The sequence below is a fragment of the Salarias fasciatus genome, chromosome 2, assembly GCF_902148845.1.
Source record: "Salarias fasciatus chromosome 2, fSalaFa1.1, whole genome shotgun sequence".
In the NCBI taxonomy this organism is placed as follows: Eukaryota; Metazoa; Chordata; class Actinopteri; order Blenniiformes; family Blenniidae; genus Salarias; species Salarias fasciatus.
Window position 1 is genome coordinate 30073544 of NC_043746.1, and position 27680 is coordinate 30101223.

At 44.0% G+C, this 27680-nt stretch overlaps 1 protein-coding gene across 6 annotated transcripts in view; it reads left to right on the forward strand.

Moving 5' to 3' along the window:
* The first annotated feature begins 5440 nt into the window (after window positions 1–5440).
* The window catches only part of ldb2a (LIM domain binding 2a), an 82357-nt gene continuing 60117 nt past the window's right edge, over window positions 5441–27680 (forward strand). For all 6 annotated transcript variants that reach the window (XM_030101541.1, XM_030101549.1, XM_030101557.1 and 3 more), the window contains exons 1-2: window positions 5441–5702; window positions 25438–25540. In XM_030101541.1, coding sequence (XP_029957401.1) covers window positions 5571–5702; window positions 25438–25540 — 235 coding nt within the window. In that variant the 5' untranslated portion in view covers window positions 5441–5570. The remainder of the gene's footprint in view (window positions 5703–25437; window positions 25541–27680) is intronic.

Consider the following 27680-nt stretch of genomic DNA (forward strand, 5'->3'; position numbering starts at 1 on the left):
CCGGGTTCAGACCGGTGTGAGGCGGACTGCTGCCACCCTGCTGACGATCTGCTGTTGCAGCAGCTGAACGCTGGCAGCTCATCCACCAACCCGACTGCACACGACTCAGAACCTGCAAAGAAATGTTTAGATTTGCAAGAAATTCAGTTAAGACAATTTTTACTTCTGTTATTAGATTTTGAAGGGATTCAGTTTAAATACTATTACTTAAAAAATTTTAAATTATAAACAAAATGTTATTATGACAGCCTGAAACACCGTCCTACACTCAGGAAACTCATCACATTATTGACAATATGACATTTAAAAAAGATGAAATTGTTTCATTGTTGGTCCAGTTAGTTTCTATTGGAACATGTTCCTGTGATTGGAATAATCGCTTCTTATTGGTCTCAAAAACAAATGATGAACCAACGATTTTAACCAAAGAGCAGTTAAATAAATCCCAACCTGTCTGATGTTTGTCGGAGTTTCAGACGGCTGTGGATTCCCGGAGAAAGCCTCCGTCGCCCTGAAAACGGAAGCGTGGTTGTGTTTCCTCTGACGTGTTGCCGTCTCACGGGTTTATTTGCAGGTTATGTTTACGGCTGCCGCCACAATGCGAGCCGGTTAATTCTGGAATCTGCTAAATGAGCTGTTCACTTCAGTGTACTGTATTGCAGCCACACTCGAGTGGTAAGCGCTTTAGGCCAGCAACCAAATCCTGTTAGAAATGTCAATTGAAAAGGTCTTGAGATATTAAAAATGTAGTTTTTAATTAAAGGTTTATTAATAGATTTTTCAAACTTTTTTTTTAATTACCCGACCGGATGCCTGAGGCATTTGGATTACAACTTTTATCTCACTCGATTCAGACTGCCTCTCCCCATTCAGCCATTTTGGATTAAAAGTCAGACTTCATAAATGCTGTTCATTAATTCCCAGTGTGGGCAGTTAATGTGAGATTCGGTTGCAACATTACAGCTGGTCTGAGTGTCTGTTTATTTTTAGATTCTTGCGGCTACTCCGCAGCCCGGGCCTAATCTGTCACGGAGGAGAACATGGAGGAACTCTTAATCACTGTGCCAAAAAAAGACTTTCGGCGCGGCCCGGTGTGCCTGCTTTGAAAATTCAACATGTTAGTAACACATACTGTCACACTAAATGCTGTTATTGACATGTGTTGCATGGATTATACTGTGAAAATGTGGGAATAAATTGGAGGCGGCGGCTGGCTGGCGGTTTGCAGGCAGTGCTGCTACCGTGTGGCTTTGACAGCTTCTCTCATGATAATCAGAACTTCACAGACGGCCCACTGGCACGTTAAACACACAGAAAGAGTCTTACGTTCCATGAATGACTGGTTACTGAATGTGTGCATTTTCATTTAGTGATATTGGAGAAGTCCTGAATAAATCTAGATTAAAGAAAAGAAGGCGTCTGCATGCCAGATTAGAGCTACAAAACTCAACAATCGTCCTCAAAAAACGAGTTTTACAGTATTTCAACTTTTTCAATCGTAAATTGTTTTGCATGATCTGTAAATGGTGGTATTCCTCTTTAATATTTGGACAAGTGGAAAAATAAATCCAGACTTGTGCAAATTGATGCATTGTCAGAAATAAAGCAGCTGTATTATTGCAGCACATGCAACAGGACTCACAAACAGGAAGTGAAGGCTGAACTCACACATCAGCTGAACAAAGCAGCAAAGATGAGTCCGGTCTGAAGTTTTCACTGCAAAATATGTGAAGAGAAAACACACTGGACAGTTTTTTTTCTTGATATTGTGGGGATATTTCTGCCATCTGAGGGCTCACAAATAATTGAAAAATTATCAATGAGCAAGAAAAAACAGTCATATATTTATTTTAATACAAAAGTTATATTCATTTAAGAAACCTTTGATCTGTGCTGCATTCAGATTTCAACAAATCTGCAGCAGAGTTCATTCAAATCAGATTGAGACGTTTATGCTTTTAGGTTTTTCACACTTCCAGATAGGAATACTACTACTACTACTACTACTAATAATAATAATAATAGATTTCAGTATTTTCTCCCAAAGCTGGGCTGCGCCAACCACTACTGTCATCATGGCCGACACAGTGAAAACCACCAGCAGCATAATAACTGTGGCCAATGAAAATGTAATAGTGTGCTAACTTACCAACGATTTGAACCATTATCATTTTAAGTTGTTCGAGTAACATCAAGAAAATCACAACAGGCGGAGCTGAGAGGAAGCGCCTCGAACCACGAGCAGAACAAGAAGTCCTGCAGCAGATGGTTCGATTCCCACTGAGACCTGAACTCCACTTCAGGAAGTCAGTCTGCCGTTACACAAAGAGACAAAGAGCAAATCCACAGCAGGAAGAACCTGCAGAATACCTGGAAAAGCTTAAAGACTCGATATTTTGTGCTGACTGCGTTTGGAGAGCGGTTAAAGGACAGAGTAAAGATACGGATGGCGTCAGTTTTAACTGCTCTCATTACATTTAGGAGCCGGAACTGGAGCAGAGCTTGAACTCATCACCATGAATCTACCAGAATGTTCTCAACCTGAGAGACATCAGCAGCAAGGAGGGAGGGACGGAGGGAGGAAGGATGGATGGATAAGGGATGGGTGGATGGATGGATGAACGATGTATGGATGGAAGATGGATGAATGAAGGACGGATGGATGGATGGATGATGATGGAAGGATGGATGGATGGAGGGATGGCTGGATGGATTAATGGATGGATGGATGGATGATGGATGGAGGATTGATAGATGAAGCATGGATGGATGGAGGGATGGATGAAGGATAGATGATAAGATGAAGGATGGATGAAGGATGGATGGATGAAGGATCAATGAGGGATGGACGGATTAAGAATAGATGTATGGATGGAGGATGGACGAGTGGATGAAGGATGGATGGATGGAGGACGGACAGATGGATAAATAAAGGATGGATGGATGGATGGAGGATGGATGGATGGATGAAGGATGGATGGCTCTTCCATTAAGATATTTTCCAAATCAAACTGTAAAAATTTGACATAATAAAGAAATGCAGTCTGTTGTTGTGACTGTTATCAAGTGTGGAACAGAATTCAAATTACACACTGCACCTTAGTGTGCTTCAATAACACACACACACACACACACACACACACACACACACACACACACCCTAGCAGTGTGTCAGACAGAGCAGCACCTTCCTGTAAACACCACTTAACCAGCATAACCAGCCTGACACTGAGGTTCTGTCATTAGCAGCATCGATCAGCGGCGGCTCGATCAATACCATATTACAAAATCACGCAACATATTAAATGGACTGTTTATCAGCTGCGTTGATGTTCTGCATCTGTCACTGTGAAGCTTCACACCTTTAATTATCAGTCTGGACACGAAGCAGATCTTGCCGTCACGCCGGGGTCAGAGTAAAGTTTAGACATTTATTTACCAACACCTCATTTTTCCATACGGTAAAACAATCCTGCAATAATGATCGTGACAGCTACATGAATAAACGGAGAAAAACAAATAAGCTCAGCTCAAGTGTACATAATAATGCGCAGGAATCGTACACAGCCAGGAGCCAAAACCAGGAAATGACTCAGGAGAAATTTTTTTAATATGAGTCAGACTGAACATTTGACTCATGTACATCAAACTGCTGAGTTATGCTGTTAAAGCTGAGAGCCTGTGTGTGTGTCGCACCTGGCAAATAGTCTCAAGAAAACCTTTGACTTTTTTTTTTTTAATCGGCCAGATTGGAGCCTCTTGCGGGCCAGTTTTGGCCCACATGCCTTATGTTTGACACATAATACCCAGGGCAGTTCAAAACCCAGTTTTTAGACTCGACACTTTAAACAGTCTTTAAAAGCAGATTAAATTTGAAAGTAAATCTGAATAACATGTCATAATCTGTTGGAAAGTGACCAAAAAGACATCGTGGTTTATAGTTAGTGATTGAAAAATAAAAATCTGTCATTAACGGGGAAAAAATCTGACTGTGATGTCTTCAAAACTGGTTTTATAGTGTACTTTCATCATGAAGTGTATAAAAAGAGGTGAAATTCATTGGATTCAGAGTCAGATCCAGGTAGCCTGCTAGGCTTTACAGTTCCTGTTTTTACCACAAGGTGGTACAGCGAGTCACTTGTGACAGTTTTCATAATAAAGACTGAAGCTCCAGTCTAAAACACATAGAGAAAGGTACATACATGTTATTACTGGCAGTACGCTGACCGATTCATTGATCAGGAATTAAAAGATCATGATTGATCGTACTGTAAAAATCATGTTAAGTTCATGTGTTCTGATTTCCATTTCGTCTTACTCATGTTTTCGATTATGTTAAATTGTAGTAGCACTGAAAGAGAACACAGGATTTCTCAGAAATCTTCTGATTTGAAGGACTTTTGAGGCCATAGATATTTAAATATGTGTGATCTCAGTTCATGTTTTATAAAGTCATCACAGTTTAATCATGGCTTCCTGTGATAGTCGCGTTGTTGGGTATTTCAGTGGTTGAGTGGCTTGTAAAGGGTTAACCAGCGCTGTTCCATTCTCCTGTTTTTGTTGACAAGCCAGAGCGATTGTCGACATTATAAAACCATGTGAACAACGTGAGGATATTCCAGAACCGGAATGATTTTCTGTGTTGAAGGGACGTCATGCCAGAATCAGCAGTCAGGCTGAATACATGTTAATCCAATGAAGCAATGAAGGTTTTCACGCCAATTCAGCTGCAGAGGTTTTTATCTGTATGTAATAATGAGCCTTGTTCAGATATGTTAATATAATTTTATTCATAATAAACATTCGAGAGGCTAAGGTGAATCAATCAAATCTGAATCATCAAAAGTGTGAAGGAAGGTAACCTTCATCAATGCATTTAAAAAGACAGTGAAAACAGTTTTCTTTGTCAGCTCTGTTCGAGGTCGAACATGTGGACACATGAGCCTTGAGATGATTTTTTTTTTTAACATTGATCAGACACAGAAGAAGGAATTCTAACAGGTTTATTTCTAAATCTAAATCCACATCCAGCAAGTGTCACTATTTGTTGCTGCAACATGACCAAGAACCGCATTAAGGACTGCTGTTCCCCTTGTGTTTGGTGAATTCGGCTCCTGCTGCTCAGATCAGGTGTGGAGCTGCTTTCTGGTCCCTGACAGTTTATGAACCACGAGGCGAACGCAGCGGCGCCTCGCTTTACGCAGGAAAACACACAAAGCGTCAAACACCGAGGTCTGACTTGAACTTTGCAAGAGTGCAAAACTGAGTGTAGGTCTTGAGGGAACAGGAAACGACTCCCCTCCTCCTCCTCCCCCCACCTCGCTCCCGCGCCCCCTCCCTCCTGCATCCCCCCTCCTCCTCCTCCTCCTCCTCCTCCTCCTGCTCCCTCCTCCCTCCTCCTCCAGCTCCACGCTATAGCAGAGAACTAGGCAGGCCAACTTGCAGAGTGCAGCTCAGCCTCGACAGCGGCTGCTTCCACTTGGGGGTCCTCGCTGAGCATCGCACTCCCATGTGCGCTGCCGTGCCCGCTGGATGTTGAAAACGCGCCGCGCGCCACGCCAGGAGCCACCATGTCCAACCCGACCCACGACCCGTTCTACTCCTCTCCCTTCGGACCCTTCTACCGGAGACACTCGCCCTACATGGTCCAGCCCGAGTATCGGATCTACGAGATGAACAAGCGGCTGCAGGCGCGCACGGAGGTGAGCCCGACCGGACGCGTCCGCCGCGCCGCCGCCGCGCCGCGCCGCGCCGGTGCCGGTGCCGGTGCGGGTCCGGTACCGGGGAGGCGGCGGTGCCGGGCCGGGGAGGCGCAGAGCCGCGGGGGGTGAGGGGGGGTACCGGGCGGGCTGCGGGATGCACGCGGACCGGCTCCGTCCGTCAGGACGGATGATGAGACGCCAAAGTGCCAAAACATTCCTGAGGTGAAGTAAAGCGGCTCCGGCGCGTGTGCGCAGCAACACGCTTCACCTGGAAAAGGTTGGCGTGTGGAGGTGGAGCTGCTCACGTGCTCAATTAACCTGCTGCTAATTGCGTCAGGTGAGGGCGCCTCAGGTACTCTGAATATTCATCTCCCTCACGCCGCGGAACAGAATTTCACATTTACAAGAGAAACTTTCATTCTACTAGAACTAATTATGACATTGAGAAAAGTCCAAAAGACTATTCACACTGATGCAAAGTAGTCTTTTCACTGCATTTAATTAATTTGCATATATTTACATATTTGTTTCTGTATTTGCATACTGTCTTTAGTCCTTGAAGAGGCTGCAGCTCGGAGAGTGTTTCACTCAAAACATCCTGAGATTTATCAGACTTTCTCAATGAAAGTGGCCTGATTGTAAATTCATGCGGTGAGTTAATTTCCCTGTCAGTGTGCCGATGCTCCCGCTCAGCGGCGTCGTGCACGCTGAACCTCCAGTGATCCCGGCCTGACTCCCATCTCCAGCATCTGTCTCCAGCAGCTGTTTTCTCAACACTAATGTGTAAATCTGCAGATAAAAAGTTCATCCCACATGTCAAGTTCTCCTCACGGAGGAGCACGGACCAGCGGAATGCGAGGAAAAGGCACGTTCTCCCAGCTTAACCGCTGACTCCTGACCTCTGCAGCTCAGGATGTTATTTTTGTATTGATTAACCTCCTAATATATTTCCCCATTGACGGAGTAAATCTTTTGTATATTAAATGTCAGCGAATAGTAATTTCTGTTCCTGTAAACCCTTTAAAATGTCCTGCTTTTGTCTGACCTGCAGTCCAAAACAAAAATATTCCATGCAGCTATTGATGTCTGAGTGACTAATTGATTTAATATTTTAAAGCAGCCTGACTTTCCCTTGCTGTTTGCATGTAGGACTTATTTCCTTTGAGGAATTCAGAAGAAGAAAGTTCTGGCGGAACCTTTGCACTGAACCATTTTTTCCTTTCTCCGGTTATTTTGGAAATCTTTTCAAGGCGGACTCCAGCTGCGTTCCTGCAGCAGCGGCTTGCAGAACGATGCTGACTCTCCTAAAGAGGAACTTGCAACTTTAAGCAGACCAAGGCAATGTTGCTGAGATGCAACGGCCCGGCCTGATGCATTATTCATACGGAGTGGTCCAGGCCCCAGCGGACCTCCACTCCTGTAGCACACATAGCCAGACGCCGAGTGCAATCACCACACGCACGCACACACACACACGCACGCACGCACACACACACACACACACAAATAATGTTAAATGTAACCCTGGCTGTGTATCCAGTGCAGAAAAACATGCCATCGGTTGGAGTCGCATGATCTCAACACAGAAACACACGTTACCGAGACACAAAGCAATTTAATCTATTACCGTCGTCTCCTCGCACTAAATGATATAATTGCATAATAATATAATTAGTTTTTGTTCCCGTTGGTGTGCGTTGCGTCTTTTCTTCCCCCTGCTCGGTGAGAGTATCTTCTGTCTCCTCTTTAGCGCTGTGGTTATTGTTTGATTGAAATGCAGGTGGTGGATATAATGAAGAAGAAGTTCTGTCAGGGAAACAGGCACTGGGAGTTCTGCGGTTTGTTTTGCGTCCAGATGTGCCGTACAGCTCAGTTCGAGCTTTTAACCAAATTATATAGTAATTATCCTCATGGATGCAAAGCAGTGGCCGTGGAACCTCCTGCATGCGGTAAAGAGTAATGACTGTAGGAGAAATGCGCGTCCGGCGTGGTGTCTTTGTGTCTCGGAGCTGTTGACTGGCCCCAGAGCGAGGCCAGCCGCCGGGTCCTCGTCTGAAGGCTCGTCCCGCTCCCTCCTCCCGCCCCGGCTCCCCCAGCTCAACTTTTAAAAGTCAGCGCACACTGGGAAGCGGGAGCGTGTCGGTATCAGAGCGGGGTCAGCCCGCTGCTCTCGCTACAAAACAGGAAGTTTGGGATGTTTTCAGAAGGAGGGAAGGAAAAAAAAAAATCTGGATTCCATCTGAATGAAAATGCTGCTGCTGGATATTTTCTGCAATATTTCATCTCAGCTTTGCTGCAGGTCCGTGTCTGTTTGATAGCAATGGCTGAAGTGCTGCTAGTTTACTGACGTCTCAAAGAGTCATCTATTAATCCCACCAGTTTTCCTGCCTCTGCAGATTTGACTGCTGTTAGGAAAATAATAATAATAATAATATGATAATGAAAAAAATAAACTTTCATTGCAGAAAGTGTGCCGTGATTTGATGTGATGTTGTGACGACTTGGTGTGTTTTAATGATGGGAGAATTTCCCATCAGCCCCGGGGGCGTCGATCCAGAGAGGAAACGCTCCTGCAGGTAGTTTACAGGAAAACATGGAGGCATTAAACCCTGCTCTCCGTTAAATCTGAGTTTTGTGGGTTTGTTTTGCTCTTTATTGCTGCTGTTGTCACTCGCTGTTCCAGCCCTCTTCTCTGATGTTGCTGCAGTTTTTTAGCTCTAAAAGACAGATTCTTCTTAATTACTAAAATATTATTAATTAAAATAAAATAATATCCACATGACAGTCATGTGTGGGTCGGTCTTCCAGTTAAAGGGTTGGTGGTTCGATTCCCTGTCTAGATGGATGTCATTCGAGCATATTTCCACATTAAACGAGTCGGTTTGATGAGAGGCAGAAAGACGTCCAGTATTTACGGTTTTCTGCCACAACTTGTTGGAGGTCAGCGGAATAAACTTCAATAGCAGAACCTCGGATAGATTTATGCGGGATTAAGAGCGCGGACGCCGCGCCGCTGCGCGACATGATGAAAATCTGTGGTGTTGGAGCTTCAGCAGCTGTAATCTGACAGCTTCACATGCAGAGATCTCGACATCGTGGTGTTTCAGCTCGTGTTCAGCAGAGACTCTCAGGGCTCGGAGGAACAATGCGAGGAGTTTCTGAGGCAGCTGTGGGATTTTTAGCCGTCAGCATTCGGAAAAAGGAAATAAAAACCTGTATAATTGAGGATTTCGGCGTGACGCGACAGTTCTGGAGGACGGTTGTTGTGAGGAGTTCGACGCTCAACAGCCACATAATAAAGCTTTTTTTTTTTCCATGAGTTTATTCACACTTCCTCACATTAAATACAGGACTTGTTTTCACAATGGCTGGAGGTGTGAAAGGGGCTAAACATTGACTGAGGTGTTGTTTATGTGGGATTTCCAGAATTGATGATAAAATGACAATGCACGTCGCTTCTGCATTGAAATCCTCTTTCTGACAGTCACACGGCCGCATTCTCCTGATTTAATAGCACATTTGATCATTTTCACTGTGCGTCTGAAGCCACTCGGATTATGTCTGAGTCTGTTTTGGAAACTTCCACATAAAGACTTTCATATTTGGGTTAAACATTCTCAGAGGAGCCACTTCTGTTGAGTTTATGTCATTTCTAATAACGTTAAAATGCACAGTGCATCATCATTTGTTCTGTGAACAGAAAAGTCACAGCATGTCTACGTTAAAACCAGGTGTTTTTCAACCAGGAAGCCATAATTTCCCCCATTTTATGCTAATTCTAATGTATGGAAACATTCCTGAACGACTGGCAAAAGCTGTTACTGACAAAAACAACTCGTTTCCCAGTGATGATATTGATTACCTGGTTAAAAAAAATAAAAAAAAAAGCTGACTTAGGAGTTCAAGTTCAGCCTAAATCACAAGATAGTGTCATTTAGAAATATCACATATTTCAGATTTGGTTCATTTTCTTCATTTCTTGTGGAAAAACCTTTAGTTTTCAGGGGCTGATCATATTTTTTTAAACAGATGAAAACATGAATTCACCTTTTAGAGAATTCCAGGATGGAAGTGAAGCCATCTAAAGCTAAATTTGTGAAATATGTGCATTTTTCAGGCTTTGAAAACTCAGAAGTAAAAATAAATAAATAAATAAAGTAACCACTTCTTGAATTTGCCATAAATCTGAAGAGTACCAACCTTGAGTTTTTCAGTATTTCGCAGAGAAAGAGAGTTTCTGCAGATGTATTTAATGACGGTAAACATGTCTATTTTTGTGTTTAAGTCTTCTTGTAGCTCTTGCCGCTTTCAGACTGAGAAACATTTTATTGAGGCGTTTATGGGATCAAAATAAAGATCATGTCCGTCATCTCTTCATCAGTGATTCATCAGTGAACCTGAGACTCTCTGAAACTGTCCATTTCTATTTATTTTTATTTATTTGCCACATTCAGTTTAGGATGAAGCTGTTTGTTTGGAGTTTGTTGAACTTAAAGGGGCAGTGCGCGAAATGCTTTTTGTGCTTCTGTTGTCCATTAGGGGGCAGCGTTGAGTCACTTTGAGGTTCAGGTGTGTTTTAACAAGCAGATCACTGATAGATTGAATTATTCATTCCTTTACAGTGACAGCTGACATTAATGTGCATTTTCAGTCCATCTGCAGGCCGATTGATGGGTCAGTAAATGAACTGTTCGCTGTTTGTTGTTGATCTTCCAAACTCGGATTCCTTCGGTGAATATTTGTTGAGGAAATGTTCTGAAATGAAAAGCAGCATGTCGAAGTCGGTACTTGAAGTTGAAGATGCTGCATTTGGCCCGACCCGTCATGAGCAGTAATTGATTATCAGAACAGTCGGTTAATTAAGCGGTTAAAGGACTAATCCAGTCCGATGGAGTCGGGAGGATTTCCTCCACGGAATCAGGAACGTTTGGATCTTTAAGACTAATGCGTGTGAATTAAAACTTGTTTCAGCTTTCCTGTGTTTGAGTCTTTCGGTCGTATTGAACAAACCCAAATCAAAAAGCAAACCTTTGACATGGTTCCCTGAATTATTGAACGCTGCAGAAATACCAAGTGGATGAATTCAGATCACCTGAACCTGCACTGAGGCATATTTATTCCTGTTTCCCACATCAGGCTCGCTAACGTCGCAGAGAGCTTGTATTTTTAGCGGCGCCTTTGCCTTTATTATGCAGAGGAGCGGTGTGTGTGTGTGTGTGTGTGTGTGTTTTTTTTTATTGTTTCCTCTCACTAACAACCTTTTCACCTGCATGCTCTCATGGAAATCAGGAGGAATAAGCGCTAACGACACGAGCCGGGCTGGCTGTTTGTCTGGGACCGCCGCTCACCTTTGAACTGATAACGGCGCCGCCGCCGAAGCAGTCCTGCTCCTGTGATGACTCAGGGTCTGTTTCTATCCCAACCTTATTACCGGCTCCATTCATACTTATTACCTGCCCCGGCTGTATCCCTGCTATCCCATTACCTTCATTTTACACCGCGTGAACCTGCCGCGACCTGGAAATCTAAACAGGCTTTGATGTGGATTTGATGCTCTGCATACGCTGTGACCACATTGTTTCTGGGCCTCGCCGTCCGCCGCCGCCGTCCGCACGCCGCCGCTCATGATTTGTGGGGGAATTTGACACTTAAGCGTATGCAAATGAGCGGGCGGATTAACATTCAGAGGAGGAGCCAGGCCGACCTCAGCTGGCGTAAAGCCATTAGCATAGGGGACATTAATATTCAGCGGCGGCGGCGGCGGCGAGCGGGGGACTCGGAACGGCACTGTAAGTAAAAGTACAACGCAGAGGCTAAACAAAAGCGTCTTAACGGCGACGCCGCGGTGACAATACCCGCCGGCTCTTCCCCGGCGGATAGACGTCCAATCAGGCGCCGTGATTGGCTCGCCATTCATGGGACGGCGGCGGAGTTAGTCCCACAGTCATTATTCAAATGGAGCCGCAGACCTGACTCATTGGCTTTGGCCGTGGAACTGGAGGAACTGGAGTGTTCATTATGGCCAAATCCCTTGTTCCTGTCAGGAGCAAAGTGGATCTGTCCCCATCAGCGCCACGTGTCAGATTGACATGAATAGGCTCGTGATGTGGAGGTCAAGTTGGCACCGAGCTGGAGGGTCGGCGGAGGGGGATTAGAGAGGAGCCGATTCATCATCAATCTTTCATTCCATTTACTCCGTAACGCGCAGGAAAACAGTGGAGGTGCTCCTCCGCACCAGAACACACACTTTCCATTTATCATCGTCACATTGAGAAGTGTGAAAATTGGAAAAAAAAAAAAAAAAAAGAAGAAAAATCAGGGTGTTAGTGCCAAAAAAGTAGTGTCACTCATTCCCAACATCATTCTATCCTCAATCTGCTGGATTTCTATAGAAGTCCACCGGAGAGCTGCAGTGAGCATTAAAATCAACACCAGCTCGGAGTTAGACAAACGCCACGTATTGATCCGCTCCTGCATCCGACCCAAAGCTCAGATCCATTCTTTAATAAGTATTGAACGAAGACAAAATGATCAGAAAACAATGTTTCAGGTCTACAACCAAGAGAACGTCCAGAAACTGTGAAATAAAAGCAATCACATGGTTCCAGGATTAACACTTGTTAAACACTTGTATTTATGCTTTTTTTCTTTAAAATGTCTAACAACTTAAAAAAGATATTGGTGATATAATTAACATAATAAATAAAATGATAACACATTTTATTTCTGAGCGTCTTTCAAGACCTTTCGTGGTCATGAAAATGTTAACAGCTGAAAAAAAACCACAGTAAAGATATAAAAACAACATTCGGGGGGTTTTAGTTGCATTTAGCGTGAATATTCACATTTCAAACAATGAAATGAACATTCACATTAATATCATTTAGAATTTTGACCTGAAGAAAATGTGCATTTATTATATTTAATGTGATATTAGGATGCGTATTTCTTTTATTAAGTGTGTTTTTCCATTTTCATTTGGCTACAAGTTTATTTTATTCATGACAATGAATTTTGAATATTTCAATTGAAAGGAAACATGAAAATAAACAAACCTCCTCTGGTTTGTGGACAGTTTCTAGACTGTAAATGACCAGACTCTCCTGGTCTAGGTCCTGGTCTTGGTCCCGGTTCATATTGTCCTGGAACAATACACTCAGCATTAACGTGTTCAGAGTTTAGAGCGTAGCGTTCTCCGTGGTTTCATTACAGAAACAAATTGCTCCAACCAGTGGAGGAACATGAGAACTCCGTTGTTTTCAAGATGTTTCTGTGAAAAAGTGAAAAACTTCTGAAACAAACGTAAAAACGGTGCGTTTCCAGTTGTAAACGGGGCCTCCAGCGGTTGGCATTGTTTGCACACTGCGGGACTGTCCCTGGTCTCTGTGGGGAGTTTGCACGGTTTCCCTGTGCACAAACAGCTTCAGGTTCTGATCCAGAGGTGATTTCTCATCGTGCCTGCGGATGTTGGTTTGCGTCTCTCAGAAAACTGGATCAAGCTGTAGGGTTCTCTTCAGGCGTCCCCTACTGGCTGTCCTGGGTATTACAGAGTGTCAATCACTGATATTGTTTTATAAATCTCTCTGGCAAATTCATTTTTTTTGGCACAACTACAGACAGTCGCCTGTATTTCCTGTGAATGGAACGGAGCTCATTTCATTAGTGTTGAAGTTACAGAGAGAAACGTCAGTGTTAGCGCACGGTGTCACCGCGGCAGGGTTTAGCCCAACTGGAACAAAGAAATCCAGACTTATTTAATCTCTTATCAAAACTGTGTGTGGATGGCATTAACACAAGGCATCCTGGGTAATGTGAAGTGAAATGAAATGTGTTGAAGGCTGGAAAAGTGCACAAACATGTAAAGTAATTTAATACACGGTGATCGGTTAAATGGGAAAAGCCTTCTATTGAGGTAAATCAGTGGATTAGAAAGAAAAGTGTGTTGAATGAGGTGAAGGAGTGCAGTCTGGGTACTCGAGGTGGAGAAGCACACTCAGACCTTCACACTGAAACACACTCGCCTTGAAAATCAAACATTTATCTCAAATCAAACTTTGTTTTTCCTCCTTCGGGTCAAAGCAGCAGGGTTACGCTTTATTCCAGGCGATGAGTGAAGTGCTGCAAATTTAAAAGTCATGAAGTTTTCACCTTCAAAACTAATATTTTACCACCTTAATTATACTGTCTTACAGTCCTGTTGTTTTTAGTTAATATATATTGCTTTTTTGTAACATTTTACCTACAAATATCATTTAAAAGCAAGTGTTTAATGACACTTTCAATTCAAGCTATAAATAAATAAAAATCTAAGCACTATATATGAGCGCTCCACACAATGAGACACTTCTGGAGGATGTGGGTTCCGTCCAGCAGGATGCCGGGACAATAGTCCCACCTTTTTCCGGAGCCTTTCCCGCGGTTCCTCTCAGGCTGTGGCTCAGATAACGGCCAGGACAGACGTGCCCGCGGCCAGTCCGTGTCCTGTTCCCGCCGCTCGCCGCCGTCCTGAAGCGGGAGGTCACGGCGGGCTGAGACCCCCCAGGGTGCACTGCAGAGCTGAAAACCCCAGATACAGAGGTTTCACTGGAGTTAATATGTCTGAAGATGCTCTGTTTAAGTGAGATAACTTATTAAAGAATACTTCTCGATTACATGAATGGTCTCAGAATAATTTATTTCAGAGTTTCCTCCAGTAAACAGGAGTTTATTGAAACAGCGACAGTCAAATCTAATATAAGAGAGACAGCAGCTCTGCAGCTTTCACACCGTTTCCACTTTTACCTTTGTAGTTGCTGGGGGTGTACGTTATGGCCAAAAATAATGATCTCAATAAAAAAATATAAATCAATAAATCGACAATGATAATCTCATTATATCCTTTAAAATGTGATTTCTATCAAATTCACATTCATGCTGTTCTTGCTAAGCAGGACATCCATGGATGGACAGAATGTTTCAGAACAGCAGCTCTTGTTTAATTTCTTTAAACATTTTCAAGAGACTCGCAGTTAAACTCTAAATTAGAGACATTAATGGGGAAACATTCAGGTTCTCTCCTCTGAGAGAAAGTGACATGTTGTCAGTTCTTGATATTGTTAACAGAGTGCACCATTCACAGGTTTTTCAGCCTTTGCCCAGAGTGGCCATATCATGAAACTTTGCCTAATTGAAAAACATTTATATTCTGATCTGAACTACCCAGTCCTCAACAAAAAGAATGACTCAAGAAATTTGTTGGTTTAAAAACATTACTTTGTCTACTGCTCCACAAATAAAACCCAGATTAATGAACGAAATTATGAAATACCAACCTGTAAATTATAAGAAAATTCTCTCAAACTATATTCCCGTTTTCCATACAGTCAGTAATTTTGTACCATTTCAGTTTTGTGAATGATTGTTTCTCTGAAGCAAACAGACAGAAGGACCGACTGCACAAACTGAGAAATTTTTGATGACACTTCTGATCTGAAAAGAACGATTTTAACTCTGGGACTTGACCACCAGCTGCAGCGCCTTTCAGCCCGGTGGCTAACAGCTAAGCTAACAGCTCACTGATGGTAAACCCAGACACTCCAGTAGCTAACTGCTAAGCTAACGGCGTGCTGCTGCAGGGTGCTGCACGGCACAACAGGTTGTGTAGCTGCTGCCAAATGCAAACGTGGCAAAGCTAACATGCTAACAACAGACTGATGTGAGCTAAGCTAATATGCTAGCAACAGACTGACAGACTGAAAATATTTACGATACTATCATAGACGATGTATATCACACCTCTAATAGTTACTCCTGTCAATACATTTAACTTCTTCATCATCACACTGCTAATGACTGATTGACATGTTTATTAAAAAATAAATAAATGTGTATGTTATTAATTCCATAAATCAATGTTATCTTTAGTGATTGGAGCTTTTTTTTAGAGCCATGATCATTTCTTTTTCAGTACCTGAAATCCAAATTATGATTCAGAACTTCAGTTAATTAAGGCAGATATTTTAATAAAACTGATTAATTGCATTTATTTTATTTGTATCAATATGCATTTATTATACATCTGATTTCTTTTGTGGAAATTATACAGTAATTCACAGCTGGGCTTATAATGTCTATAATCAATCAATACATTTGAAAATCAGTGTTAATATTTTTAAATGAGGGATTTTTAGATTTACTAAAGATATTTAAGATTTCTGCTCTAAATTTCAAACAGCTTTAAATTTTCAAATGTAAGATTAAAAATAGTTTCTGGTTTTATTCTGAGATCCTGAATGTTTGATGGATTGGCGTTCTGTTTTTTAAACATTGATCAGCTCAGTTTGCTGAATGCGAGCGTATTCTTCAGCTCGTCCTTCAGCCGCTGGATTTCTCCTCTGGCGTTGGTCTTCTGTAGTCTGGAGAATATCCGCCCTGCTGAATATGATTGCAGAGCAGCGGCAGAAAGTGGAGGAGCTGACAGGAGTCCAGGTTCGTTCCAGCAGCTCCGCTCCCAGCCCGTTTCTCAGCGTTTCGTCATTTCGCTGATCGCTCCACTCTGAGCCCTGCTTCTTTTTCTCTGAGCAGAGTTATTCAGAATAAGTAGGCTGTGTTCATCCACTTATTTGTTTAGGAAACACACATTGAGGAGACTTGCTGAGCGTGCACGCTCGGTGTGAACAGCGCGGTGCAGTGGTTGGCTCTCATGTTGCAGAGTTTGAGTTTCGGGGCTGTTTTAAGTGGAGTGTGCAGGTTTTTTACGTGCCTGCGTTGTTCCTGGAGGTGAAGTGGTGGCTCCAATGCCTGCAGGTGAGAGTGTGTGACTGTGTGTGACTGTGTGTGTGAGATTGTGTGTAACACACTGATGACCTGTCCTGGTTTCTCCTGCCTCAGCCGCTGAGCCGGATGAAGCGGGATGAGGATGAACCCGGAGGTATTCTTGATTAGGATTGTAGGTATGCTGGTTCAAATCCTCCTGCTGACCGCGGTGGGTCCTTGAGCAAGATCCTTGACCGCAGATGCTCTCTGCACCCCGGCTTCCCACTGCTGCTGTGTTCAGGTTATTGATGAAGATGATGAGTTAGACAGAGAGGAGGATCAATACAGAGGGCTTCTTCTTCTTCTAACATGAAACAAGTCCGGGTTGGGTTGTGGCACGGTGGAGCAGTGGTCAGTGAGAACACCCTGGTTTGAGTGTGTGGGGTGTACATGTTCTCCCTGTGCCTGGATCAGGTGCTTTGGTTGAGAATGGTTTAAGGATGCACCAATATGAACATTGATACCGATATCCGATACCAATACTGTGATCAAGGCCAGTATTTACTGATATGGATATTGGTATAAAAACAGGCTGTGATGAGGATTTCCCACACTGAAAACCACGTAAACACTGAATATAAAACAATAATGTCTTGCAAATGAAAAACCAATGAAGCTAACTCTAAGTTCCTCCATGAAGGTTCAGTTTAACTCGACTTTGCCTCAAATGAAAACACCTTGACAAGGTTTTATAACTCCAAACTTAAATATTCCTCCTCTTCAGTGTTTTAAATGCAGCAGACAGATGAGTGATCTCTTCCAGCATTAAATAAAGAAGCAGGTTAAGTTTCCTTTGCAAAATGAAAGGTGTGTGTATGAAGAATGTATAACTCTTCAGCCCGACGCTGGACGGCGCCCGGCTCTGATCACCGGCGGTTCAGGTGAGCGCGGCCGCTCTCATCAGCCTAACGAGCAACAGGTGAAGACCGCGGCAGCGGCGCCACACACAAACAATATGAGCGGATTTGATGAAATCCAGTATTGATCAGGCCTCTGGCTCGGCGGCGGCGGGAGGAAGTGTGCCGCGCTGATTGTTTATTGGTCTAATTAGTGCAGTGGAGGGAAATAAAGGCAGGATGGGTGGAATAATGCGAGCGTGCGGAGCAGAACCTGCATCCTCACCTTCCGTCTTATTTTAATTTCTCATGGGCGCCGTAAATAACTTTATTTCCCCGTCTTGTCATTGGCGCGTCTCGCTGCCGGCTTTCGCCTTTGCAGCCACATTGACGTGTTTTTGACTTGTGGCTGTGTGCGCTGCTGATATCGACTGGTTTTTGTTTGTGTCCATTGAGGGAAATGCTTTTAAAGCTCTCCGGGTTTCCATTCAACTCGCGCACGTTTCACTTCTCTGCTCATTATTGCAGCTGTGTGCACACATGTAACTAATGACTGCTGTTGTTTTCCTCATGTAGAACTTTAAAAGTAGATCTTTTATAACCAGACTGGTTGGAAATGAACTTTTTAAAGACTTCAGAAGTCTGCACAACGTGAGGCTGCGTTTAGTTCATTTTGAGTGACTGGAAAAGTTATTAATCATCTGAAATGAGCCAGAATTGAAACGTGAGGCCCACATTTCCAGTGAAAACACAAAGTTTTCACTTTTTTGATTGAAGAAAGTTTTGCAGTCCCACGGGAACGTTTTGAAAACGACGTCCGTTTACACGGCAGTGACAGGAACACTGAAGACGACGCGGTGGTGTCTGGTTTCTGCTCCACGCGTGGTTTTGTGCCGCTGGAGAGGACAGCCTGTGTGATCACCTGCTCCTGATGTGAAGCAGCGCTCGCTCTCGTCTCTCCTCATTTGCATAACGCCGGGCCGTCGGTGGCGGCCGAATGCAGCACGCATGTTGCAGCTGCATTATGTGAAAACTCTTCAGGTCCGAGCGGCGGCGTGCCGTGCATCCTCCCGTGATTAAAGCGGGTTTGCTTCTTTATGCAGTCTGAGGCAGCGCTTCGTGCACTTTGTCATCCTAAGGAGCTCTAATAGTTCCTCTACCGGTGTGCTAATGCCTCCCCTCCCCACCGGGACCGCCAGGCGGTCATTTATTCTACACACACGCTGCACAAACGCAGGAATCCACGCTGTTCTGCTCCTCGCCTTCCGCGGCGCCTCCTCCGGGTTATTAGACACCTGGCTCGTTGTCTTCCCCTTTAAGCACCAGGATGTCGTGAACCATATCGTTCACTCTGTGTATTTCAGTCATGCCTCAGTTAGTTTTTTGGGACTCTTTCTGTTTTTCTTGTTTGTGAATCTTATGAATGTCAGATGAGTGACCATGAGAACCATGTGGACTCAAACCTCCAGAAATAGATCGGTCATTTGTTGTGACAAACAAGCCACATGTTGATCATTTATTTCATTTATTCAGGAAACACAGGGATAAATCTCCTATTTTCCATCTGAACTGAGTCTTTAGCTGCTGGTTAGTGTCAGTATGTTCAGGTTGGAGTGACAGTTAATATTTACAGTGACCTGAAAGCAGAACTTAAGATTGGTTCATTCGATTTCCAGCAAGCTAATTAATTGATGTGAAATATTTACGCTCTTGTAAGTTCGGTTGATGTTCAATGGATTCGTCTGTACAGATGGAGACTTGATAGTTTGATAAATAAGGCTCAATAATGACATTTCCTGCATTGATCTCTTTCATTCAAACTCTTGAATTCACATATTGCAGAGAAATTCGGACAATAATCTAGTGAGTGTCATAAAACTCAAGAAACTTTTTACTCCCCAAAAAACATCATTTTATGAGAGAACTGTTTGAATTGTATTACTGGTCGAAGGCCTTCGCGCTACAATGAAAACAACCCGGACTGTGTGGAGGTTCTCTGTGTGCGGCGAGTCCTCGCTTCTGTTAAGTTGTTTTGAAGCGGCTCGAATGTTTGACAGCAGTGAAAACTGTCCGGGCCCACCAGCCGGCCGCTCGCCGCGGCGTGGCGCGGCGCGCCGGAGCTGAATGGGGTTTCAGACATTGGTAATTCTCCAAGGTCAGCGCCCAGACACGCCTACACTCTTCTGTCACAAGAGGCTCGAAGCAACCAGAAAAGAAATCCAGACTCACAAAAGCCGGCGTGGAGCAGGGAGACATCGGCGGAGTATCAGGAGGAGAATAATGAAGAGGAATGGCCGTCTTCTCCGGCTCCACGGCTTTGTGTGTGAAAACCTCCTGCACGGAGGACGAGGCTGATTTACCCAGCATCTTTGTGTAACTCGAAGCGCTCATGGGTTTTATGAAGTGTTTTCATGGACGGTGAACCTGGTGTCATCTGCCTATCCGTCCTGCGAGGACATTTCTTCGTGTGAGGACTTAACCCTCGGCTCTGTCGCCATTTGTGGAGGATCCTCCCCGCGCTGTCCCTCCAATCCTCTGGATTTCCAGTAAATCCCGCCGCCTGGCCGGAGCTGCTGATTTGTGGTTGGCTGGTGGGCAATTGACACATTGATAAATCCCCCTCAGATGGGACGCGATTCCTGGGAATCAATAGAGCCTTATCGGCTGACGGCCGTCACGGCCGCCGCCACGCCGGTTCACCCCGGCTCCCCCGGCTCCCCCGGGGCCGCCGTGATTTGTAGCTTTTGACAACAAACACCGTCATGCCACGTGGTTCGTCAGAGAGTCCACGGGCGTAAATGAAAGCAGGATGTTGTCTGTCAGCGAGCGGCGGCGGCGGCGGGGAGGAGGAGGAGGAGGAGGAGGAGGAGGACGGGAGGTGGAGATGAAGACAGACGGGCCGAGATGAAACAAAAAGAGGATGAGCGGCGGAGGCAGAGCTCGTGTCATTCATAATTTTAAAACCTGCTACCAAACAGAGAATTAAAGCTCCAAACAATGCTGCGAGACTCCCCGGGGTGTGTGTGTGTGTGTGTGTGTGTGTGTGTGTTGTGTGTGTGTGTGTGGTGTGTGTGTGTGTGTGTGTGTGTGTGTGTGTGTGTGTGTGTGTGTGGTACCGATCAGGCTTTAGCTGGCTCCCCTCCAGCTCCTCCTCCGTCCTCAGATCTGGACTGAACCTGGCCGGTCCGGCGCTCTGCCACAAACGGCTCCGTCTGAACGAACAGTTCCAGAGTCGTGGAGGATCCGCGGCTCCTGGATCCAAACGGAACGCTTCACTGATATGATGGAGAACTTTGAGGAACATTTATGCTCCGTTTAGGCCACGTCTCAAAAAACGCACCATTGTTACATTTTCATTTTGGAGAAATTTCACGTTTACACGGCAACGTTTTGAAAACTTTAGCCAAGGTTCTTCTTGACCGGGTTCTCATGTCTGGGTTTTCATGTCTGCCTTCTCAGGAATAGGCTTTCAGAACTGGTTTCTCATGACCGGGTTCTCAGGACCAGGTTCTCTTGTCCAGAAGCAGCTCTTCCTTCATCCTCAGACAGTTGTGTTTTCAGAGTTTTGCCTTTCCTCTTTAAAACTTGCTTTAAATGCAGCTAAAGAAGCTTACGAAGCACTAGCTTCGTTAGCCTCGTTAGCTTCGTTAGCCTCATAGCCCGCCGCTCTTTGTGGGTGTTTGATTTGCAGAATGAGCGATTTAAAGAGTCCCATTAGTGGCGTTGCTGTGAAGCCGAAGCTAAACGCCGTCCGTGTGTGAAACGTGCTTGTTATTTTGCGATTCCTCGGTTGTCTTGGCGGGAGGCTTTTCAGCAGCGACACAAACTAAACCGTATCATCTGTGGCTGAACCCCGCTGGGCCGGCCACCGCTAATGGAGACAAGACAATAGACACACCGCTGTCAACTCTGCTCTTTGTGAAATAAATGCTCTCTTTTTTCAGAGTGTTTGTAGTTGGGAGCCAAATATCAGCGGACTGCCAATTGAGTCGGAGCAGAAAATACTATTTTGTAAAAACAGAGTGAGAAGGTCACGGAGAGAAATAATCTGAAAGTAAGAGTAAAAGTGAGTCGGCTATTGTGGGAAGCAGACGTGAAGTCAGTGTGAGTGAAACCCTGTTTAACTCGGAGCGAGGGGGAGGTTAACTAACCCTCCTCTGCAAAAGCGAAGCCAGGGGTTTAAAGGAAGACCGGATTCTGTCAGACGGGGAGCTTAAGTGAAACACTTTTCATTAAACCAGTAAGAGGAAGCTTAATGAATAAAACAGAGTGATGGGAGCCCTCAGGATGACAGCACTCCAAAAATTTATCTCCCACACTAAATCCAGGCAGTTTGTGTCAAAACGGGGAGCGCGCCGCTTTCCTATCAAATCCCCTTTAACAGCAGTTCAAAGTTCAGCCGAGTCATTCAGGTGAAATACAGTTTATTACCTGACACCAGAAAACATTAATGTGCTGGAATTAGAGCGTGCGGCCCGCCGCTCGCCCATTCTTCATCAGGGAAAACCAACGGCAACAATAACTTCATGTATGAATCGGGCTGAGCTTCATCCTTCGTGCCGTCGACGGCGGAGGAAGAGGAGACTATAAAAAGACCCGTAAAAGTCAAAAAGTTACAGAATCAGCAACAAAAGGTAATTAAAGTTCCAAGGTAATTTACTTTTTAGTCAATAGATCGTCTCCTGTCAAGAGTCAACTGATGCAATTCTTTGCAACCAGAATTTATTATTAATGCTATTTTTGGTCAAGGTCGATGTATTTTACCTCCTCTTCATTAGTGTAACAATGGATCCTCTCCAACAACAGCACACAAACCACATCTTCCTCAAGTCTCTCTGAGTGGAGATGACAGCTGATGAAGGTATTTCTGTACTACTCAAACAAAGAAATGCTAAATATTTACTTCAATTTGAAGCTTTTTGTTAATCCACGACGATATTCAAAGTATCCAAGTCAAAGTGCTACAAAATATCTTAAATGTTATATAACGTGAGGTTCAAAAGTACAATCTGGAATTAAGACAGTGGAGGAAATAATCCGGTCATGACGACAGCCAGCAGGTCTTTACTCTTCTGAGAGAGAAATGAATAGAGTCAGAGTAGAATTTCACTGTCTGTGGTTAGAAAATGTGTTTCAGTTTACTTGTTGATGTTTACAGAGTCTGTACAGGTGAGAATTGCTGATGAGGGGTGTCAAACATGAGGCCCACGGCTCACAACCGGGCCGCAAGAAGCTCCAATCCGGCCCAATAAATCACCAAGCAAATGGTCAAAATGTCAAAGAAAGTGTTTTTTTTTTTTTCTTTTTTTTTGTTGTAACATTCTTCAGAGCAGCGACACAACACTGACAGCCGAGATGTCAGATTTTACTGGGAAGCTAGCTCACTAGCATTAGCTAGCACATTAGCATTAGCTTCGAAGCCATGCTGACAGGGGGAGTCTAGAAAAACATGCAGAATGCAAATCTTTTTGGGACATTTCAGTGGATTTTGCAGCATTAGAACTGGCTTTATGTTGTGATTGTAGTCATTATTTTTGGTTTATTCTTTTTTTTTTAATATATAGATTTCTGTCACGTTTTTGCTGCACCGCAACAATTGAGAACTTTAAAGTTTGAAGTGAAAGGTTTTATTTGACGGGTCCGGCCCACTCCAGGTGAAATTTTAGTCTGAATCTGCATTCTCGTGAGCAGAGTTAGAATATAAAAGACAAAGATTTGTCATGTACGGTGTTTGTTTGGGCGGCACGCTGGAGCAGTGGGTCGCTCTCTCGCCTCATCAGGTGGATCGTATTTGTTTGACATGTTTGGTTTTATTGTTTATAGTGACGGTATCCGAGCAACATCACGTTCTGTGGAGTTCTCTTCTCAGGTTGTGAGATGAGAACTTATGGAAACAGGTCACAGCAGTGCAGAATATTAAATAATCAACTTAAAATGTGCGTTTTATGATCCAAGTGTTTTCAGTTAGTTTAAATGATTTGCTTTTTTAAATTGGAAAACGACAAAGCCACACGGAGCATCTTCTCCTTCCTCCTGAAAAGTGAGAATCTGCTGATTGACGTCAGATCCGAGACCCCGTGCAGGAGTGTTCGCGAGATTACCGGCGTGAGCATCGAGCTGCCGATTCGTCTGTTTTGTTCGTTTTTAAAGGCGTTGTGAAGCATCCGTTAACGGAGTCACGTAATGTAAATGAGCCTCACCGCCGCGGCGGGTGACGTTTATTCCATGGTTGAACACGAGACTTCCTCCTCCCCGGCAGGTAAACACACACCAGTCCCGCTTCTCTGGACATAAACGGCAGTCTGACCGTCCCTGAGATGTGAAATATCCCGGATTTTGTTTCCCTGATTGTGAGGAAGGCCACACAGCAGAAGTGTCCCTCACTGCTTTCCATAGTCCACAATAATCCTCTTTATAGTAAAGTGAGCAAACATCTGCCAGCACGGTGCCTTCAGGGTCTGCTGGGATTTTTTGGACTCGTTTACACAACGTTTCAAGTGAAAAGGCTTCGTTTCTGTGGTTTTGTTTCAGAAGAGTTTCACGTTTGTATAGCAGTGTTTGGAAAATGTTTCCATGGAAACAGCAGAACTGCTAAAGGTGATGTAGTTTTCATGTTCTTTCTTTTTTCTCTATTATTTTTTTTCTTTCTTTCTGTCTAAAGCAGATGTATTGACACGACACCACACACACACACACACACACACACACGCTGTTTACACCTGCTGCTCCTCACTGTATGAAACAGACACACACACACTGGTCCATATTCCAGGAGCGTGGCGCGTCTTGGTGTGTCTCTTTGTTTTTACAGCGCCACGCTGATGGAGGCTGATGTATTTCTGCGCTGTTCTGTGTAAACAGTTGCTGTGATTGACCCGGTGGGAGCGCTGTAGTAACAAGCCGGGGTTTCCGTGCCAAGAAGGAGGTTTCTGGCACAGCTGGCACGGGGCTTATTGAAACTTGCGAACGCAGACTTAAGTGTCAGCGCTGAAGATTTCACTGAAGAACTGAACATGGAGCGGCCCGAAATTGATGTGCTTTCACAAACCCTCAATTAAAATGCTCATTTTCCATTCCATTAAATCATCAACCATTTTTCTGATTAATTAATTAAGCAAAAAGATTAAATATCTGTTGCCTGCAGCGGCTTTAAAGTGTAAATTTACAGTAATGTATTTGTGTCTCAGCCTGCAAGTTCCAGAAAACAGCAATTTAATCATTCCACTCTGGACTCTTAAACACAGACACTGCTCTTTTCCTGCTCTCATGTGGACGGACTTTATTCACGGCTCAGCTAAATGATTAATAACGGATCCATGAATGGATTTCCTCACAGCTTTCAGGATTGATGCTGCTGTTTTTTGAAACCGTATATTGATGAACATCCTTTGTGTTTATCCTCTCTGGAGTTTGCATGTTCTTCCTGCGCCAGCAGTTTATCTGTGGTTAAAAGAGCAGGAAGTGGATGCAACTTGATTTTTTTCTTTTGTTTCAGAAACAGCTTGTGGTTTTCGAGGATGGCTCATTTGTCGACATTTCTGTCTTTCAGAAAATGTTTCAGCTGAAAACAAATTTTTTTTTTTTGTTTTCACAAACGGTGTAGTCAGCATCCGATCCCCCGGGGTCAGCTCTGGACGGGTCACCCCTGGTCGGGTCAGCTCTGGACGGGTCCTCCGGTCCGGTTCAGGGCCTGCAGCAGGAATCAGGGTGAACGACGTGTTCAAACCTGCTGTCCAGAATCATTCTCCTCCTCTGCTTTGATGAACTATGAAGTCCACGGCATTCATTTACATCACAAGAGAAATATTCTCAAATACGAACAAAAACTTTGTTTATCTCGTTTGCCTGCTCACAATCTCTTTGTCTTATCGATATTGAATTTATGTAAAAAACAAAAAAAAAAAGAAAAACAACGAAAGCAATAGGACAAGACCAACAAACGTGATAAAAGGAAATGTGCTGGTTATTAAAAAGTGACAGAAAATGAGGGGTTTTCTCCCAAACTGAAACAAGGCGTGCTCCTTCCAGGAGCCCGGCTGATGAAATGAAGCCCATTATTAAAAACTGTGTTTAATAAAGAATATCTGTCTTGATTTGTCTCGCAGGAAAGCGACAGTTTGTGGTGGGATGCCTTCGCCACAGAGTTCTTCGAGGAGGACGCCACTCTCACGCTCTCCTTCTGCCTGGAAGATGGACCAAAGAGATACAGTAAGACAGACACGCCTCCGTCGGGTCGTTGTTCGCGTGGCTGTGTGTCGGATTCCCGTCGCCGCCGTGGAGCGCGCTGTCGTGGAGCGCGCTGTCGTGGAGCGCGCTGTCGTGGAGTGTTTCAGTGTTTGCCTCACTTCAGTCAACATCCCGGCTGTGATCGCTCACTTCATTACATAGTAAACCCTCGGCGGTTTCCTCCGGCGAGCAGTAAATTAAGATTTAAGATGCTTATAAACTATTAATTTGCTATATTCCCTCTCGCGGAGCTTTGGGTACTCAAATAAAAGGCAGCAGGATAAATGAAGTACATTGTGCAGTAAGCAGGGAGTGGATACAGGTGATAACTTCACATGTTCTCGTCTCTCAGAAGAAGTGAGGAAACAAACAGCAAAACACTTTCCGGGCTTTATTTATCCACCAGCACAGGGAGGGGTTTACACTCTGGCCTACAGATCCAGTGTTTTGACTCAGCTGGGGATAAAATATGATTTAACAGTGGCATCAGTGGAGAGATACAGCTGATTAACTGAACACACACACAGCAGAGACGTTTCCCCAGCTGGCCCCCCGTGACTTCTATTCCTGGACTTTATGGTATTTTCTGTTGTTCCTCAGATCGATCCCTGTTTATTTTGCTGTAAAGCTCCAGTGTGTTCGAGAACTTTCACCACTGACATGACAGACAAATGAAACAACTGACTTCTGGAAACAGGATTTTAACCAGGGGAGTCTAACGTTCGGCCCGCAGACCACATCTGGCTCGCTGGATTAAATTAGTGAGAACATATGACAGTAATGTCGATATATTTATTAGAGCAATGGGGTGAACTGCATGATTTTGTTAAATCTGAAGTACTTTTATTCAAATTTCAGGTTTGTCATGTGTTGTGTAAGGATAGTTTGTTCAGCACGAACTTCTGAATGACATTTGTACGAAAACTGATTTAGATTTCTAGTGATGAAATTGCTCAGCATGTAGCTGGACGGAGGTAAAACCAGTTCAACACTCATGTTTTGTCACTCATGGTGTTTTTCTGTGTAAATCAAAGTACAGTTTGCTTCTAGTTTATCACACTTTAATGAAGGACCAATATGCTTAAATTTACTGTATTTTCACTTGAAAGGGTTTGTGGAGTAGAAGAGACAGATTCAACATCTGGAGGTTTTTATTGTTTTAAAAAAAGAAATACCCCTTTAAATAAAGACCCAAACTGAAGTTTATTAGTAGCTTAGTGTTTTAACAGTAAACTCCCACCTGTGGACCCTGGTCCTCCGGCTGTCTGTGGTGCTCACGATGCTGAAACGGAGGAAGAAAAGCAGCGATGCAGCGTTTCCTCTTTGCTTTAACCTGCTGTGTCTCCTTCCAGTTAAGTTATCGATTTCCTGAATTTCCCAAAATGCCTTGGTAACACCTCAGAGGAAGGAGACGTGTGAACTTGTTGACTAAGAGAGTGAGACTTTCCCAGTAAAGATTCGTACCACTGAGTCAACCAGTTCTGCATTCTGCACAGCGGAGCCTCCGTCCGGGAGAAAATTGGTATCTCTCCCCCTGCTAACAATAGCCTTTTCTCTGCAAGTGATTGCTGAACATTGGCGCAACTTCACATGGAACTACTGGTAACCTCTTTCTGAAAATTTCATCAGCAGGCCCTATTGTGGCCTACACTTCTTAAATAAACATGTAAGTACACAGCACCGTCTGGAAAATGGTGAAATTATTGGGTACGCCTGCGCCAAGACACAAAACACGGACTTTACTGTGAGTTCAGAGGCGTTGTTCTTCATGACGTTGTTACTGAAGAGTGTAGAAGTCCTGTTCATACTGACGGTGTGAGACGACTCGGTTCGCTCACTCCTGGGCGGCAGGGAGCGGGATGAGGACAGGGTTACCTGGACAGGTGAGTCCAGTCCAGAGGCAGACACTCCTACAAGCTGAGACGCAGGTTTTCCCAATGGGACTCTAACTGAGAGGTTTTCTACTGTACCGGTTGATGGTTAAAATAAATCAATATTCTCTTGAAATACTGCTCCAAATGAGACAGAACAGCAGACATGGTGTTGTCTAAATGAAAGTATAATCACTCATTACTAAAGTCAACAGGTTATCCCACACCTTTTTTTTAATGTTGTTTTATGT